The following is a 19,060-nucleotide window of genomic DNA, read 5'->3' as shown; positions in this document are numbered from 1 at the left end:
TTCATTCCATTCCATTCCTTTCCATTCCTCTTGGCCTAATTAAATACAAGGGAGGATGAATGTTTGACTCCGTACTACCAGCCTTGCTGTGGTTTGGCTACATCTCGAGAAGGAATGTGATACATTCCCAATACTGACCTAAGTACAAGGAGTATGCCGATATCTTGGGACTAGATAATGATAGCTGAAATGCCAGTGAGCAAATACATATAATAGCCCACCTATGAAAGCTCTGGATTTAATAATTAATCAGGAGCTATTTGAAGAGATGACTGCAATCCTGTCTTTACTGCGTCATAGTACATTGCTTTCCTGATTTAGGACAAACTATGCTAGAAAGTATTTTTTACGAAAATGAAAAAAATGCCAATGCTCATTGAACCTGTTTCTTCCAAAGGGAGAGAATTTTCTATTATGTAAGTATCTTCTCGTGTTTAGGGCCATCAGATCCGGAATACCCCGCTAACAGGTGTTAACCAGAGAGACTTCTTCAGCAGGCCAGTAATCTGTTCTGGTATTGTGTCCCTCACTTCCCATACTCAGAGGCCAAGATAAGCCAAGCAAACACCAGCTGTGTGAGAGAAAGAAGAGGAAGTGAAGCAGTTTCTTTGGTGGTTGACGACGCAGAAGTGCATATTGCGGTCAAACGAAGATTTGCAGTGGCCCTCAGACCTGACAGCGAGAGGTATCCAGAAATATTGTGACAGGCAGCCCGCTCGGGAATACTGATATCTCTGATTAGACCAGTCTCATTTCTCTGGAGTTCCTGGGGGTGGAAGGAAAGAGGGAAAAATAAAATTACATGATCTGTTTTTAAGTTGGGAGCCACAATACTCTGGCATAACACTGCAAGTTTTGGATGCGTTTTAGTCAGTTTTCTCTCTGTCCGGATGTGAAACTAGCCATCTCAGGGAAAGTCATGACGTGGTTCTCCCTCCTGAGAGCAGAGAAGCTCTCTGAGAGAGGAGAAGAAGATGGAATTTTGATCCTTTCTCAATTTAAGATTTTTCCTTAATTTACCTCTACGATGAGTAGGTACCAGACTGACGCACTGAAATGCAGTCAGCTAAGTATGCTTTGTTCCATGTATGTGGATTTTCAGGATCATCCTAACTCCCTTTGTATGCACATTGTTTGAGGGACCTTCAGCACCATTTTGTTGCTCATTCTGTCAAAAATGCCCTGCCATGGCATCACCCCCTAGGCACTATTGTATTGCCAAGATGCAAGAGTGGGTTTTTTCTTTGGAGAAAAATTTTTAGCTTTCTTAGTTTGAAGTTAAGTGGTGACTAAATATGTCTTGGGCCATTACTTGCAACTGCAGCCTAAGAGATGGGACTTTATAATTAAGGTAATCCCTTTCAGTTCCTATAGCCATGGATAAGGTATGAGTAGCTGGTGTCACCAAGGTTTTGTGTGTTGGCTCTCTCTCAGCTGTGCTTTCCTCTCAGAACATCAGGGATGACTCCATTTCCCCAGCCACAAATTGCTCAGAAGGGAGACTTACATTAATGGTTTTAATCATGACTACTTGATCTGCCTCCTTGGCTGCTTTCTCTGCAATTTTGACAGTCTCATTGTCCCAGTCAACAAAGTCTATGGCCATCATGCTTTCCACTGCACTGGGGAGAGAGTAAAGGGCAATGGGGAGGTGGAGAAGACAAACAGTGAGAAGATGAAGGAGGAAAAAAGAAAGGCGTGGGGCGTGGGGGAGGGATATAAAGGAGAAAAGATTGTTAAATTATCATAGTTGATAGATTCCTGCAACAAGGGAGCTCAACTTGAGAGATCCAGATACATGGCTCTTGCTCCCTATCAGCAACATTGCATTTTCATTATCTTTTCCATCCACCATTCTTCATAGCTACATTTTGCTCTGCTGCCTCCAGAAGCATGTTGACTCAGGACTCACTCTGAAGCCTCCTGCTTGAGTACACGCGCAACATACAAAATGTCAGGGTAGCCCATACAACTGGAGATGTTGTTACGGGGGTAGTAGAAGAGGAACGTGAGACACATCTCATTCATGGTGCTTGGCCCACCCTGCAAAGACACAAGGATGACTCAGAGGTTTGCTGAGACACAACGAGGAGACTATTTCTCCTCAGCAAAGCACTCTTGTTCACAGTTCGTGAAGATCCTGTGTGGTGAAAAAAACCCACAGTTGATTTGTTTGACAGTTAGAAACAGAGAATCAAAGTATCCTTTGACTAGAGGCTGATAACTATGTTGCTCTGTGGCTTTATAGCCTAAATCTACTTATCCTGTCCTTCAGGAAGGCTACCATATTTGTATTTCAATCTACAAGATCCCAAAATCTGAAACTTTGGAAAGTTCAGCTAAAACATTCAGGGAATTAACTGAGTGTGACATCCAGATCAGAATTTTCCGGTTGACCCCTATTTTTGGAATGGGGCCAACGAAATCAAACGGTGTTGCTCTCTGTGAATATGAGCTCTGTAATCCTCTTTAGGTTGAATCTTAGTTTCTTGTGCACATTTCTAAGTGCAATGAGACCATTAACTCCTTTGCATGCCATATGCTCTAAAATAAGTTTTGAAACTTGAGTATGACAATAATTGTTTACATGTTAAGTTCTGCAAAACTGATGTCTGGTCTGAATAAGAAGAATCAAAAAGAATGTCTTCATATTTTGAGAAGTCCAAATCAGATCCAGCTGCCAGATTATGTCATTTTCGGTATTTGACATCTGCCTGACCACTACATCCAAATGGTCGATGATTGAAAACCAACTCAGCTGCAAGTTTTGCTACTTGCAGTTGACATTTGGGCAAGAGTTAGCGTGTATGGTATTAGATGCAAGTCATAAGTCTATAGTAGGAGGGTTTTGCTGGAGAGACAGAGAGCAACTGTGCAAGGCAAGTTTCAGTATGTCAATGATATTGTGTCTGACACAATAAGCTTATACAAGGGCCATATTTGCCTGGGAAAAAGGGATATGTCTGCCCAAAGGATTTTAATGGTGATAAACAAATTTTAAAAGCAATGGAAGTTTTGTATGTAGAAAAACAAACTTACAAAAGTAATCTCTGACCGATCCAGTGTCTGAAAGTTGCATTCGACCAGGATCTCATCCCCCTAGGGAACATAGTAGGTCACACCATCAGAGCCATATAAGCAAAGCACACAAAACAACCACTTGCAACACAGGGAACCAGGAAATTGTGAAAACAACAGGCCACAGCCTGAGACAGAATGAAGGACAGAATATGTTGACGTGCTCTGACACCTCGCATGCTCACCACCTCCCCAGCCTGCCTGCCCACAGCTACATCCCAGGGGAGGAACGTACTGGTTTGATTATGAGGGTTTCCTTCATGTCGCGAATCTCCTGCAGTCTAAAGTCATACTTATTGTCCTCACAGATGATCCCCAGCTGTTCACCGTTCCTCGGGAAGACAAACAAGGGGAGAAAATTATAATGTTTCCAGGGAAGGGTGTGGAATATCCTATTCCTGGGTGAATTAAACAGAGCTGAGAAAAATCCCCTCCAGAAATTGTGCCTGATCTCTTTTGTACCTTAACTCACAGCGCCAGTCAGTCCCAAACATACACCTGAAGTTTCTCACCCAACCCTCTTTGGTCTGGCATCCAAATATGGACTTTTTACATGTCAGTAATCATTGTGCCTTGAAACTTTCACCTTTCATATAACAGTCTGGGATACCAGAAGGAAGAACTCCAATACTTACATTACAAAACACTGTCCTAAAAAAAAGAAAAAAAACTCTCTGAGCCTGGAGGAGTAGAGTTGGCAGGCTGTTTAGGACCTCCCTTGCAGATGCAGAAGTATCAAATGTGAATTCTTCCTTGCTATTCCTACAGTTCTTTGTGATATTGCTTCTTAGGTCGCCTCTGCTCTGCTTGAGCACTGCTTCTCCATCCATGGTACAGGGCCTTAGATCTTGCTAGGTACATCCACAGTGCACATAGCAGGGTGCACCAAGGCACCCAGCCCACAAATCCTTGCGGTGCTCATGGCCAGGCCATGCCAGCAGCTGCCACACACACTGCTTGCTTGTTGTAGGCTTGCTTTGTGGCTGCTGGCAGCTTTGAGGATAGGCTTCACAAAAGTTCAAGTCAAGAAAGAAGATGTTCTGTCACGTGACGCATGGTTTATGTGTACCATGCAACTTGCATAAAAAGCAGGAGCCAAAAGCTATTGCTACTGTCTGGAACAAAATAGCGCTGGCTAAGTCACTCATAGTGGCTATGTGTGACTTTTGGCCTGTGCTGGGGTATTCTGGATTTAACACCTAAAAAGGAGACAGGCCTGCCCCTGAATTGCTGTGAAAGATTACAATCTGCTATATTCTGCCAAAATCAGCCTCCAAAGAGTCTGGACAAGTGACTAAGAATAACATAGTTATCCTATGTGCTACAGGGAAAACCTCAGGAAAAAAAAATAGCCACCCCAACTGCTCACTGTGCCTTGAATCATCTGTGTTTAGAAGGTGTTTCAAACACTTGACCTTTTGCTCTGGAGCCTGTGCTTGAGATGTCTTCAGGACATGATCCTAACATGGTAAAGCCTGTAAAGGTCCTTTGTCAGGTATATGCTCATCCTAAATAAATTGAACTGCTGCCTTAGTCCTCTCTAGACTGACCTCAAATGATTCCTAACAAAGAGACAGAACCTTCCATTTTCTTCTGAAGCCTAAGGAAAATTCTCCTGATTATATCACTCCCTGCTACTTGGAGCATGCGCTTGGAACGTGCTAGTGAGATGGAGGGAGTCTCACTCCTCTTCTCTTGCTGTGCAGCACAGCAATCCAAGTGTCAGGTCAATCTGGGCTGGAGACAACTAGCATTGAAACTGAGGGATGGCTTTGAAGCCAACAGGTTTTACTGATGTTTACTTTGCTCCTTTTCCAAGAGGCAACCACATTTGCCAGCTATAATGTGCTACTCCTGAGAGACACAGACAGACATAATTGGGGAGCAAACGTATTCACAATGCACCTTTCAAGTTACAAAATCCCCATTTATTTAGTCTTGTTATAGCCGACCAAGTTTGTTTACCAAGGTTCTTAAAAAGTTTTCCCCTGTTTTTGGCATGTCACAGTTCAGCTGCAGAGGTTGCTAGGTGTTTCCCAGATACCACTGGACAGAGAGGAAAATACCCATCAGACAATTGTATTAGTCCCACTTTTCTGAAGTTGCCTTTGAAGGAGCCATTTGGTCCCATTCTTTGGGATGCTGGGGATTGGGTAGGAAGGCACAAAGCCAGGCTGTTTAAACCATGTTTGATTGTAGGGTGCCATTGGTGTTTAAGGATAACTGAGGAAGGCCATCTTCAAGGGCAGATGTGCCATTTCAGGATAACCTAGATTCTTCTGAATGATATTTCATATGTGTGCTTAGAAGCTAAACTAGACAACATGTGCCCTGTTCATAATTCAGCTTTGCATTGGTTGTGGGGGTCCAGGCACTCTCCAGTCTTCCACATCTTGCCTACAGTGCAGTTCAAGTTCCCTTCATACCTACATGATCAACTCAGTACATGTGGAGTTTCTGCAGTGAATCAGCACTGTGAGGCAGTATGTGAGACAGGGTCTGTGTGAGACAGTGTGAGACAGGGTCTGGGGATTTGGTGTGAGAGCAGGGCAGCTAAGGACCAAGCAATGCCAAAGCTTCCCCTTGCCATTCTAGATGGAACTCATCTCACATCTCAGAGCGTGCACCAGCAATGCCTTGTAGACAGGCAGGGAATTTGATCTTGAAGGTGTCACAGTGAGCACTCTAAGATTTGAGTACCACTGTGACAACTAGGGCTACACCCATATGCTAAATATCATAGGGTCATGGATTGATCTTTGGCTCACTGGCACAGACTAAGTGTCTGCCTCCCGGTAACTGGCTGCAGTGTGATGCTTGGCATAGGTTGGGTTATTCTGAAATTAGAAACCTAAGGAGGAGATAGGCCTTATACCTATACTACCAAGCTCTTGGACCTCTGTGATACCTCGTTGGCCCAAAGAACAGTAATCTTTTAGTTCTGAGTTTTGTTTGGTTTTCAAATTCTAAACATCTGAAGTAGAGTTCAAATGCTATGCTGCAGACCATGATTGGCTTTTTTTCATAGCTTGAAACTGAGAATTCATGCTTCATGGGCTGGGGTGTGATCAGAGAGCACATAGGGGTGCTGAAGTTTTTAGTGTGGGAGAATGGTGGAGGAAACCAAACGCAGTCTAGTTTTGCCCATGCAGCCCACCGGAACTGGTCCACGCGATCCCCAGAACTGTGCCCACGTAGCTTCAGGGTGAGCCTGGTTAGCAGAACCAAGCTATGCAAGGGCACTGTCTAGCAGATGACTAGTGTGGATGAGCAGCAGTCCAGTGGTTGAGCTCACTGCCTGGACCTGTTTTATTTAACAGGAGACACAGTCCCGGTCTCATGCTCTCTGCTCAGCTGACCCTTCTTTCCTGAGGAACTAGTTCTTGTACAGTTCAGATACTGCAGTCTCTTGCACTGACAGACAGATGAAAACTAACCTGGGAACATCATTCTCATCCATGCTAGCACAAGAGGCAGGGACTGATCCCGTGGCACAGGCAGCAATGCTGTGAGTTTTCTTCTCTTACCGGTATTGAGCAGCTTTCACTCCTCTGCCAGACAGGTGGGTGTGAAGCAAGCAGGCAAAGACATGCAGATCTGGAACCAGCATCCCATTCATCTGCAGTTCAAAAGGAAGTAGGTCAGAGCCTGGCAGCCAGAGTTTAGCACTACGTTTCAGACCTGCCTATCAAGTCAAAAGCTTGATGGAACTCATGCAATTGTCAACTTAACACTTTTATTTTTTTTAAAGGGAGGTTTAAGCCTATTTCCTCATGTATTTCCTTTAGATACTGTGGCGTAGTTGTCTGAGTTTGTGATATCTCATGCTGGGTACTGGTAACCATATCTTGCTATCAGCTATGTAAAAAACTAAGACAAGATACAGGAGAGGTGATAAGTTAAACATGCAGATACACGAGCTCTAAGGAAGAGCAGATAATAGAAAAAGTAAAAGCAGAAATTTTAAGACACTGACCAATGGGCCATTAAAAGAACCACCAAAATGCAAATTTTAAAAGGTTCAAAGAAAATGTTTGAAAACTGATGAAGAAAAACAAGATTACCTCAGGCCTCATAAGAGGGAGCAAACTTATGGGTTGTTTGATGGGGATTGTGGGACTGTGTAAAATTTATGGCATGCTTTAAGTGGATTGTGGGAATGTGCAAAATTTATTGTGGGAAGCTTAGGGAAGAGGACAAAGGTAGGGAAAGAGAGAAACAAACATGGGAAAATGGAGAGAGGAAGAGGAGAGTCCAGTTGTACTTAAGCAGACTGTTGGTCAGTATGTTTGTCTGACCAAGCCTGGTACCTGATCACTGCAATCTAGACTATCTTATTAAAACTCTGATCCTAACTATTTTGTGTGTGTGTGTGTGCTGTGTATACTGTGTATATGTGTGTGCCTGTGGTTTTGGGATAGGATGATCCACGAGGGAAGTTCAAGCTAGAAAAACCCAAGGTCCAGGTCAGAGACTGCGTAAAGGGGCCCTGTAATTGGGCATAGATGCTGAAGGGGTTTATAGTGTGGACAAGAAATCAGACAGACCAATAAATGTGATTACGTATGGGAGCTGAGTAAGCGTGGTTATGTTCCTCTAGTGAGCTTTAAGCTTGATTAGTCAGAGAGGAGGAAGAGGACTGGGTCATCTGTGTTGTCCGTGCTCCTGTGGGCATTGTTCACCCCTGCGTGGTGCCTGTGAAGGTACTGTACTCCCGTCTGTGTTGGTCTGTTTGTGGCCAGCTGAGTCTGCTCTCTGTGTGTGTTTGGGTGGGGTGTGGGGTGTCTATATCTTTGGGGTTTGACCCCAGCCTTAGCACCTGCTGGACCCGGGAAAGGGGAAAATGGCAACCTCACATCTAGTAGTCCTGGAGGGACCTGTGAATCTCCCCTAGACCCCACAGTCCACCAGAGCTGATTATTGTTAGCAGCCTCTTGGCTATGATTTGAGGGATGTTAGATCTCCGCACTAGAGGTATCTTCTTGACCTGAGAGAGAGCACCATATCCTCCCAGCCTGGTGCCTGCCTTCCTACATCAGTACCACACACCTATGGCAGGACACAGGCCTCTTGCACACGGTGCAGCAGACTTCCTTGGGGGTCTTGGGAAGCACTTCATCCTTTGGGTTTTGTTTCCCTTTCACTTAGTTGGGGTGAACGGGTATTTGAGCCACGGTTCTGACATGCTTACATAGCTCTGCTAGTGCTCTTGGGCCAAATCTTGGGTCCCTGCTGAGCAGTTTTACTGGAATATATATTCATTTTGCAGCATGGAGAAATGGAGGCTAAGATGACACCCTGTGCCAAATGGCTTTTGGACATGTCTAGAGCAAAATGAAAACCCAAAGTTGGAAGGATCAAGAAGGATTGCATATGGCTTTCCCCACACTCACTTCATCAAACTGGCTGGAATTGCAGAGGCCATAGGACCTGTAGGATTCTGCTCCAGGAGGAATGAAATGCACAGGGAAAGTGAAGATGCCTGTTTGCAGAACCCCCACATCATACTTCCGTAGCTCCGGAGTATAGTAGATTCGTACCCCTGAGCTGTCAATCAAACCTGTAAAAGAAAAATGACCACTCCTTCAGCAATGACTCCAGAAGCAGCAAAAGCAGGGCCTTAAGCAACAACACATACAGTGTCTCTTTCCCAGTCACAAGTTGGAAGCAGGCACAGATTAACAGCAAGGTCTAAGCCTTCCACCCTACCGCTGTGGTACGGTACACTGTAATGTACAGCCTCAAAGTCATGCGAGGTGCACGGTTGCACAGATCTTCACTCATAGTGCATCTAGATCTAGCCCTGCTGATAGTCTCAGACGATTCCCATAAAATCACTCCACACTTTTGTTTCCCCTTCTGTAAAATGATATCAAGTACCATGCTGGCATTCTTCACCTGACCCAGGGATTTAGTGCTGGAGGTCATGGTAGAAGCCTGAAGTGGTATTAAGCTCTCAGGACTTCCTCCTGACCCTTGGTACACCGATTTCTCCCACAGCCACTCTGTCCCTTCCTTTTTCCCATGATGCTCACATTTCCCTGACGTTTTCCCTAACACTCCTGCTAGTATCATAGCAGGAAGATGTGCTTGGCTTTTTTACTGGTAAGACGTGTCTAATCTAAGCAGATATAACTACCTGTGTTTCTAAAGTTAGTTTAAGTTCTTTCTGAATCGGAGCCCAGTCCAGTTTATTCTCACTGTCCTGAAGGCTGTACTGAGCAGCATATGGAAGTGTTTCATGCAGAAACTGGTTTCTGGTAGGCATGTAGGTGAGGTCTGAGGCTTCCATCCCGAGGCTGTTGTTTGTCAGATGACTGCCCAGCATTGCCTACCTGGTAACAAGTCAAAATTGCTGTAATGGATTTCTAGTCGGATGTACTGAGGATCCCAGGGTGTCCCTATGGAAATTGCAGCTTCATCTGGAAATTGATAAGACTTGTGGAAAGAGGAAGAAGAGGAATAAAGTTATATGAAGTAGTTAGTTTTTAACTCTTCTGTTGTTTCTTGGTTGAAAACTTACAAAAAGAAAGGTTTTATTTTCTTGTGTCTCTGAATATTTATTTAGACATTGTTAGAAATCAAAATGTTGTGGGAAATTCTGCCAGTTCCATTTCTTTTCCTTCTTAGTTGGAACAAGGAAGAATTTACAAAATTTATTTTTCATTTACCCATTTGATTGGTTTCACTTTTATACTACATTTAATAGGAAATATAGTATGTATATAGTCTTGCAGCAAATTTCATATCAGTAATGGCACTGCCTAATATAAAATCTGAATAAAATTAGTGTAAGGTTTTTGTCTAAAACTTGTCTCCTTCCTCTCTTCTTCCCAAGTACATGCATATTATAGAAATACAAAATACATTTTTCTCTGAAAGGCAAAGTGACCATCACAAGATAGATGCTAAAATTTGTGCAGCACTGACTACTAACTCAGCCACTCAGCCAGAAGCACCAATTTCACTGAACATTTTATTTTACTCTGTTGAAAAAGAGGCAGAGCCAGTAGAAAAAAAAAAATAAGAAGAAAGTAGGTACACTTATTTCTGTTACACAAGACCAGCACAAGGACAATTTTGTGAAATTAATGGCAACATTATCAAAAGGTTGGACTGAAAGCCTTCCTACGTGACATATAAAACTTGTTTAATGCAGGTATGATGATAAAGTACACACGTATGCAGAGTATTGACAACTACGTAGAAATCACCAGCATCACCTGATGTAGCAGCAGTAGAGTTGACGGGGGGCAGTAGGAACAAAATTCCCCGGTTTGGTCGGTTCTGCAGGACTGTGGGGTCTTATTGGACAAGCTGACACCAAGGGTACTACTGTTCGTAACAAGAAATGGGGAAGGGAATGGGCCCTGCAGACTCACCTCTCCTCCAACAGCCCAGCCCACAAGCACCTGAGAGCACAGGGCAAAATCTGGATTGGCTCCATAGCAATCATCTATGCCACTGGGTAGCACACTGGCATTGCCACAGGCATAAACAAGAATATGATGAACCAAGGTTACGTTGTGGGGTGTTATTACAGGTTCGAACTGTAACCAAGAGAAAGAGTGAAAAAAAGTTATTGTCAACCCTAAAATATTTATTTTTCAGGCAACCAGAAAGAGCAGTTAACCATAGCTTAGGCAAACAGATACAATCTGATTCGCAAAATGGATGGTAAGCTAGATGATGATTTATCAGCTCGATTTGGTATGCACTCAGCAGAGTCCATTTGTCCAGAAATTATTTGCATCTTCCTCTAAAGCACCTCCCCTTAATCAGAGTCACTATTTGACCTGTTATGCTGGGCAGTATGGTTCCAGACTAGAAATGTAAATATTTTACATCATACACCATTTTCTTGGCTGCAAAGCAAGATAAAGGACTTAGATCTCAGGTTCACTGTAAGTCACTGCTCCCTCAGTTGTGCCAAAAGTACTATAATCAAGATAGTTTAAAATAAACCCCACAACTAGCCTGGATTTGTTCATAAATCACTGAATTTTTTACTAGCACTGATGACATCAGGCCTCAAAATCCTGATGTTACCACAAGAAATGATTAAAGCTCCTGAATTTGTTCTGTAGGATTACTTGTCACATTCTTCTTTTTTCCAGTCCATGGAAATTCTTCATTATGAAATTTTGCCTTATGCCATTGCGGTGGAATATCTAGTTTTAAACCTTCAAAGCCCACAAAACTAAGAAGGTTTGCCTGACCTTGAAGCAAAGTTATTTTAATTTGAGAAGTAAGCCAGGCTTGCTTTGGAAAGTTCCCGTTTCTTCTTTTTTTTTCTCTTCTTTTTTTGCGTACTGCATCGTGAAAACGTGACTGCAAAAATGTTAGTTTTGCTTTTTATACAAATTTTCTTAGCAATTTCCAAGAACAAAAGCAAAAGTCCTTTCAAATATAGAAAATTCTGGAGGATCCCTTTGCTCTCAAAGATACCAATAGGTAACATGGCCTGAGCTCACTACACTGAAACATCAGACTTGTAGCAAGGTTTCTTCAGGAGTCATGTATATGAAGACAAAGGTACTACCAAAGCTAGAAACAAGGCAGAGCTTATGTCCACACAAGTCAGACAAATTAGCTGGCTCATCCCAATGGCAGTGAAGGACAGATGGAGTGCTCCCAAATTTATACCAAAATGCTGTAAAAGACAGCATTGTATGTATGATTGAAGCAGTAAGTCTGTCCTGTCCTGGTTTTTTTTTTCCTCAGTAACAGAGCCTGCAAGTTTACCTTGTAGATATGGTGTTTCTGCTTGACTACGGGCAGTGGGATAAAGGTACAGGCATACTTGGTTTCTTCAACTGGAACAGCAAACTGGAAAAGAAACAGACGCACAAGTCACCTGAAGGTTCCCCTGGTGACTCAATAATGTGCACAGGGAATTGGAGAAGCCAGAGGAAGGCAGTGCAAGAAGAATGAGACCCAGAAGGGGGGGTGCAGGAAGGATGATGCATTTAGCAAGAAACTGATTGCTTTTTGGTTGCGATGAGAGAGGTCAAGAAGATGAAACTGTATTCTGGTGAAGGGCAAACACATTTGTCAGCTCTACCAGGTCTTAAATTCTTTATCTTTCAGATTTTTTCTGTATTTCTCCAAAAGGGAATTGCATTATTAATTTGCCTATTGCAACATGAACTGAGAATAGGAAACATTCATCCAGTTCAATCAACATTTTTAATTGCTGATTTTCTGGAGTCACAAGCACAACACATGATAGCACTAATCCCACAAATCTTTCCATAAAAATAGCGCCCCTCTTTACTATGCAATATTGCCCACGCTGATCAGCTGATATGTCTTGAGTAAGTGCTGACTGTGTAGGCTGATGCTGTTTAAAGAAGGAAGGTGTTAATGCAATATCATACTGAGCTGGTACTTTTGGGCTCCTTTTGACAAGGATGGTGCATGTACCACAAGGTGATGCTAATGAGGGGCTCCAGCTCTCCTTATATCTCCTTATATCTCCCTATATCTGACATTGAGATGCTGCATAAATTAGCACTGAAGGCAGTACACACAGTAGTGTGTATTGCATTTTCTGAGCTTTTCGCCAGACTTGTCACAGAGCATTTAAATGTATTCCTATTATTTTTTGTGTTGTCACAAAACTAAGACGGGAATTAGTAAATAGCTTCAGTATATTATAGATATTTTTCTATGGGTCTACATGGATGGGACAATAGACCTGTATACATACATGTCTGAGTTAATAATTATACTGCAAGCACCACAACCTCTGTTTGGCTCCTTAAACTCTAGTTAAGGGAACAGGCTGTGCCTTACAGCATTTTCCTAACAAATAAGCCCTTTACCCTCCACAAGCAAGCCTTCTCTTTCTGCTTCATTCCTTCTCTTGCCAGCTCTATTTGTATGTTTCCAAGATCAGTCATGTCCATTTTTTGACCTGTGACATCCAAAACTCCAGCATGGGCATGATCAACTTTGCAAAGAAAGGCGGAAGAAGGGGAAATTTTTTAACATGCCAAGTAAAGCTCTTGTCCAATACTTACATTGTCCAGCCTCAGGTCATAGGTGAAGAATATTTTGGGGTTAGTTGAGTCAGATGGAGCTCTGTACCTCATCAAGAAAAGAGACTTGGCAAATCTTTGGCCTTTAAAGAATTGGACTGTGTCATCAGTACCAAACGCAGTAACGAGGCGTGCTGTGTCCATCTGTAATAGAAGTGTTTCATTGGAAATTCTCCTTCATTCCTTCCCATCAGCCACACACACAAGTGTTCCCCCCACAATCACATGCCTTATACCACTGCAGATGTGTTAAAATGTAATCCACATAGTAACCATGTGCAATTAAAAGTAATCTAAAATAATGTAACTGCGTGTATTTGGTACGTACCAAGACACTCAGACAATACGTCAGAACACACAACAGAAAGTAAGCAGTTTAATACACAAGATTTGCCTTGTCCAGACAGGAACATGATTTTATTTTTTTTTCCCAAAGAGAGGGTCCTGGCTAGAAAAGATCCTAGGAAAAGTGTATCCACTGTCATTTCACCCACATTATTGAAACATGCATGGAATTAAACTGACGGTGTGTGAAAGAAGGCTGGAAAAAAAAACTGTAAGGGATTTGATAAGTTTTCAGAATCTGCATCATTTTGTGTTTAAATGTTTAGACACTGAGTGTCTGGATACTGTTCTAGCTGCAGGAGCTGTACAATAGTGCTGAAGATCAGGTTTTCAGTTCTTTGCATATCCTAGAGCAAGTAGATGCAGTTCACTTATCTGTATATATTGTTAATGTGCTTTAGGCCATTTTTACAAAGAGTTACTAAGGGACTTACACAAAAAAGCTAACAAAACTGTAGTCCCCTGATTCCGCATTAACAGATACTGTTATGTGCATGAACGCACTCAATGATTCCCCTGGATCTGCCCCATTGTGTAAGGACAGCAGCAGCCATGGAACTCTGTGGGTTCTTCCCATTCAGAACGGGATGATATTTCATTCAGTTAGTGAAGGTCATTAAGAAGGTTGGTAACTACAAAGGCATCTATCCAGTCACTTGCACATGAATTTGAACTCTGGAAAAATGGTGAATGTACACCATTTGATGTGCACATCTGGACAAACATTTTTGAGTGGGCTAAGCCTTGGATAACGCTGATTTATCCAGAGGTTCCTCAAGTAAAGGTGAAAAGGTGTAAATAGTGTCTACATATGCAGAATTATGAAACTGTGTGCATTAGTGTGCTTGTGAACATTGGCAAAGCATATTTTTGAAAAATCTCTGACTTAAAATACTAATTTGGGTTGGCCAAGTTTTTAATGTCAGTCAATACCAGTATGAAGCTCTTCCAAGAGTGAAGGACTGTGATTATCAGCGTTCTGAATTTTTTAAACACAATTCTTAACAAAATACTGCCTTATATTAGACAAATAAAACCTTTGTCTCCCATACTAGTTTGATTTTATATATGTGGCAAACAAAAGAGAGACAGAGAAATGAGCAAAATTTTGAAGAGCTGTGTTCAAGTTTAAGGAAATGTTGAGATGTATATCTTCCCTATTTGTTGGAAAACATTATAATAACATCAAATACATCAAGTTTTCTTGAAATGGGCATTGTAAATGGGGCTGTATGGTCCCATATTTTTGTTGTGAGAAAAACCTGTCATTCTCAGATCTGACCTTGGGTATTTGGGAATACAGTGGGATATGAGAGCAGGTTTGTTTGGGATGCTGCTTGAGCAGTCCCCTTTCTTACTGTGATATCCAGATCATTTGGGTCACATGTCCGGAGGTGGCGTTTGAACAGCATGGTGGTAGAGGTCTCATTCTCTGTCACTGACAGCAGCTGGTAGTCCTGGCTCTCATCTTCCTCAAGGGTTGCCTCATCTACCACGTGACAATCCTGGAAAAGGAACAGTGATCAAAGCCATGGAGAGAAAAGAAGAGCTTCCTACATTCCAAGAAGTCGTGTTTCCAAGTACCTCCTGTGGGATCTGAGTAATTATCAAAGCGTTTCATTCTCCAAAAACCTTTTCTGCTTGCACTGGTGATTTCCACAAACCAGCCAAAGAGAACTCACATCCAGTCCCTGCTATATGCAGCTGCTCAAGAAAAGAGCAGCCCCTGCACCCCATCACCCAAAGGATGGCCTGGATGGATGGATCCTAGAGGATCTTCCCTGCTCCCTGAGTGACCTGCTGCATGCTGGGGCATTTTAGCACTTCTGGCTCAACCACGCCGGTGGGGTGGGGGTGAGGGTGGGGGTGGAGTTGGGGGGGGATGGAAAATAAAATAAGTTCTGTTGAAAAACAGAGGTAGTGCAAAAGTAAAATCTTTTGGGCATACCAAAGCTTCTGCTTTAACTCTTAGGTTTTTCACACCACCTGGAACCTGTGCCCGGTTGTGGATGCTAAGCTCTCCTAGAAATTGCAAGCTAACCAATGGCCTTAGCAGCATAGGCATAGTGAAAAAAAAAAAAAATGCATGACTGAGGTTATCAAATGCAACTGTTACTCGGAAAAAAGGCACAGAGACATGAGGCAGGGATTGAAAAGCATCTAAATGTCTAGTTCCTGTATAAATCTCAGTGGGAACAGAATGGGCCACAATAACTGCTGCTATGAAAATATGAGGTGGGACTGTACATGCAGCTGCAGAAAGGGAAGAAGGATAAAAAGGAATAAAGCCCCAATTTGCCTGACTGAGATTGCATCATATTTTTGTGGCAAAGGAATTCAAATGAACAGAAATGAGAAGGCAGTGGCTGCAGATGGGATGAAAATCTCTCCTAGAGAAACCTGAAACATAATGAAGCATATGTCTCCCTAATGGACAGCTGTTAACTGCTACATTGAAAAGTTTTGCTGCACTACACAGCTTTGGAGGGATGAAAGAGAAGAGAAAAAATTTACAAGACAACAATCTGGTCAAAGAACAATATTTTAATGTGAAATCCTTCCTAGTGTTTTTCCTCCCATCTGTGTTCCTTTAAGAGATTCTTTCAAAGCCTGCTGGCAGCTTTTACTAAATTTCCCAATATCTCCTCTAATATTCATTCTTGTCCTGGATTTTACCCATTGAACTTGCAGAATAATGTAAGCAATTTTTCTCTAACCCAAATGCTCAATTTACAGAGGGACATACCATAGTTTGAAAATATAGCTTTTGTTTTCATACTGTTTTGAAATACCTGTTGCACTCTTTCATTAAAAGATCAAAATTCAAAGATAAGTAATCTGCAAAGGAGCTATTTTAAAATAAATAAATTATTTAAAATTAAATATCCTTTATGAAAGAGGAAGGCAGTAAGCAGCTGAACGCCCCCCCCCCCATCCACCTTTGTGAAAACAAACCATTTTGGCTAGTTTTTCATCCGTTGGACATTACTCAGATAATGACTTTGTTATGGATGTAGTAAGTTGAAACAAAACTCAAGGGTGCAAGAGAGAGGGTTAAAAGAAAGCATGCAAATGGAAAAACCCACTTAAACTCCATTTACAGTCACTAGCATATTTTTCCTTTAAACTTGCTTTGCTTACTGGAATGTCTCCACACCTAAATAATTGGAAGATATTTTCTGATAAGTAAAAGAGTTGAAAAAACCTAAAACTTTTGTGGAACTGAAATTTTCTAACACAAACAAAGAGTTTCAGCTACCAATGCAGAAAAACATTGAAAATGTTAAATATCTCTTCCAGAAATAACAGAATGTTTAATATTTTTGAAACCAAACACTTTTTTCCTTTCAGAATGTTCTTTTAGGAGAAAATAAATGCTTTTGTTTCACCCCAAATAACTTTAAAAAAAAATCACTATTAAAAAAATAAAGAACAAGCGTTCCTTCTAAATTGATCATAATTTTTTCCCTGTGGTCATTCACAGCTAGAAGTTCCCTGTCTATGTCACAATCACAAAAAGATTTCAATAGTGGGTATTACAAGAGCTGTTTTGCAACCAATTAACGACCATAAGTAAGGCTAACTACCTCACCCCCTCCAAAGCTCACCCATTTTAGACAGGGACCAAGACATACTTCATGCAAAACACGTTTTACTGTTATGTGAAAAGGGAACTGAAAACAACTGAACAAAATAAAACCACTGTGACTGGCAAACACTTCATCAGTGTAAACTCTTTCTCTTTCTGTATCTGAATAACATTAAACTGCCTGTTTCTCTTTCATGATTAAAACAAAACAAAACAACACCCTGTTTTTTTATTTAGCACCCTCTGTGGCACTTTGCTTCTCTAAACTCCAGCTGTTTTAACATTAGGCATCTATCCTCAATGGTTGCCTTTACAGACAATGGAAAAACCAGCAAGTCCCAAGGATGTCCTTTCCAATTCCTAAGGGAGGCATTGAAGATGATCAGGAAGAAACAACCTTTGGAGATGAACACGTCTCCACTTATGATAGAGGAAACCAAGAAATTAACCTTTGAAGAGCTTCAGTGAGAGAAAACACGAGAGTTTCACATCTGAATTCTGGCTGAACAGACCTCTGGTTTGAACAAATCAAAAATTACACCCCTAGCAGCCTCTTCTAGCTTCATGGTAGGTGATTGCTTCAGTCATACCTAATTGGTTCTGGCTGTGGTTTTGAGTTGCAGGTAGGATCTGTTTATTTGCCTAAACAACATCATCTAGTGCCATCTGGGATACCATCGTGTATCTCAGGTATCTGTATGGGACTAGCAGGCATGATACAGGACCTGCAGAAGACCTGGACTGATCTGGACTGTCAGTCAGAGGCCATGCCAACTAAGGATCTCAGCTGGCCTCAGGCATCTATCTTTAGCCAGTTGAGCCCATATGCTTTCAAGTCAATATACTTGGAGCACAGCCTTTGGCAAAAGGAGATGCAGAGAAAGTCTTTTCAACTTACAGAGAAGTATGTGCTGCCGTTTGGGAAGACACCTCCTATCACAATGTCAGATCCAGGCAACTCTCCATGAGGGGTGAATCCAAACGCCACCCAGCCAGTTGTATGGACCTGCAGCTCAAACAACATCAGCTCCTGTTCATCATGATCCCAGCGGAGGTAGACCATGTTTGAAGGATCCAGGAAGATGGAGAAACGCAGCAGTGGAGGTGCAGGCTGACCAGAACAAAAACACGAGAGGTACAAGAGGAAGAGCATACCCTCGATTCTTGAGAAGAGAAATGCCACCATCAGCATGACCACTGCAATTTCTGAGTCTCGCTGATACCTTGGGCAGCTCTTCTACTATGAGGGGCCCAGATTATATGGAATTGCATGAGGCTGGGCCTATTGCCAGAAAGGAGGAGTAGAAACTGACTGTTCTATATCCAATTCAACATGTAGGAAAGATAACACTTTACATAATATGTCTTGGCACCCTGCCTCAGTGAAACCATACTAGGCCATCCCATATACATCTTAAAACATTTTTAAGAGCTGTTTTGTACTACATGACCAAAAAAAGCAACAAAGTGTTTACCTCCTACCTGGTACTCCTCGGGGGGGGGGGTGAATGCTGGCTCTCCTCACCAAGGAAAAGGGGCTTTTCTGACTAACTTGCCTTTCTGTTGCAAATGCTGAAATGAACCCTGACTATGCCACCCTATTGTCTGGTGTGATGCTTATTGGCAAGTTTGTTGGGAATGGGCTGGTGAGTCTTAGTGCCATGGCTTATCAGACGAAGCTACTGTGGCACATGAACCGGGCTCCTGGACTGTCATGGAATGGTAGATTAAGAAAAATGCCTTTGCTCCATGCACTATACCTTGGTGGGAACAAGCGGAAAGAGAAAAGGGCATCATTTGTTGCCCTGCCTAAGACCTTTCAGTGTAATGATATGAAAAACAAAGAGCCTCATCAGGTTTCTAACAGGTTCTGCCAGAAAGTGCCTTGTGCGTCTCATCTCCAATTTGCCCAGTTGCATAATCCACCACACAACATAACCTGGGTCTGCGTATTTTGAAAGACATGATATTTTATTCCTATTTAGTTGCTAGGAAAGCCTAGAAA

General features: G+C 42.2%; 1 protein-coding gene across 1 annotated transcript; it reads right to left on the bottom strand.

Moving 5' to 3' along the window:
- Nucleotides 1–526: 526 nt before the first annotated feature.
- On the bottom strand, nucleotides 527–18,208 carry LOC309671200 (putative DBH-like monooxygenase protein 2; the record flags this gene model as incomplete). Its single annotated transcript, XM_082482405.1, has 12 exons — nucleotides 527–766; nucleotides 1,508–1,622; nucleotides 1,913–2,043; nucleotides 3,040–3,099; nucleotides 3,314–3,410; nucleotides 6,606–6,697; nucleotides 8,472–8,638; nucleotides 9,414–9,516; nucleotides 10,461–10,628; nucleotides 11,824–11,907; nucleotides 14,825–14,971; nucleotides 17,954–18,208. 12 exons carry the CDS (start codon nucleotides 18,206–18,208, stop codon nucleotides 527–529), a joined length of 1,659 nt encoding a protein of 552 aa, XP_082338531.1.
- Nucleotides 18,209–19,060: the final 852 nt, after the last annotated feature.

Source organism: Vanellus vanellus, assembly GCF_965231255.1.
Source record: "Vanellus vanellus genome assembly, chromosome: 1".
NCBI classification, from domain to species: domain Eukaryota; kingdom Metazoa; phylum Chordata; class Aves; order Charadriiformes; family Charadriidae; genus Vanellus; species Vanellus vanellus.
This window is presented reverse-complemented; position numbering and strand designations above follow the sequence as displayed.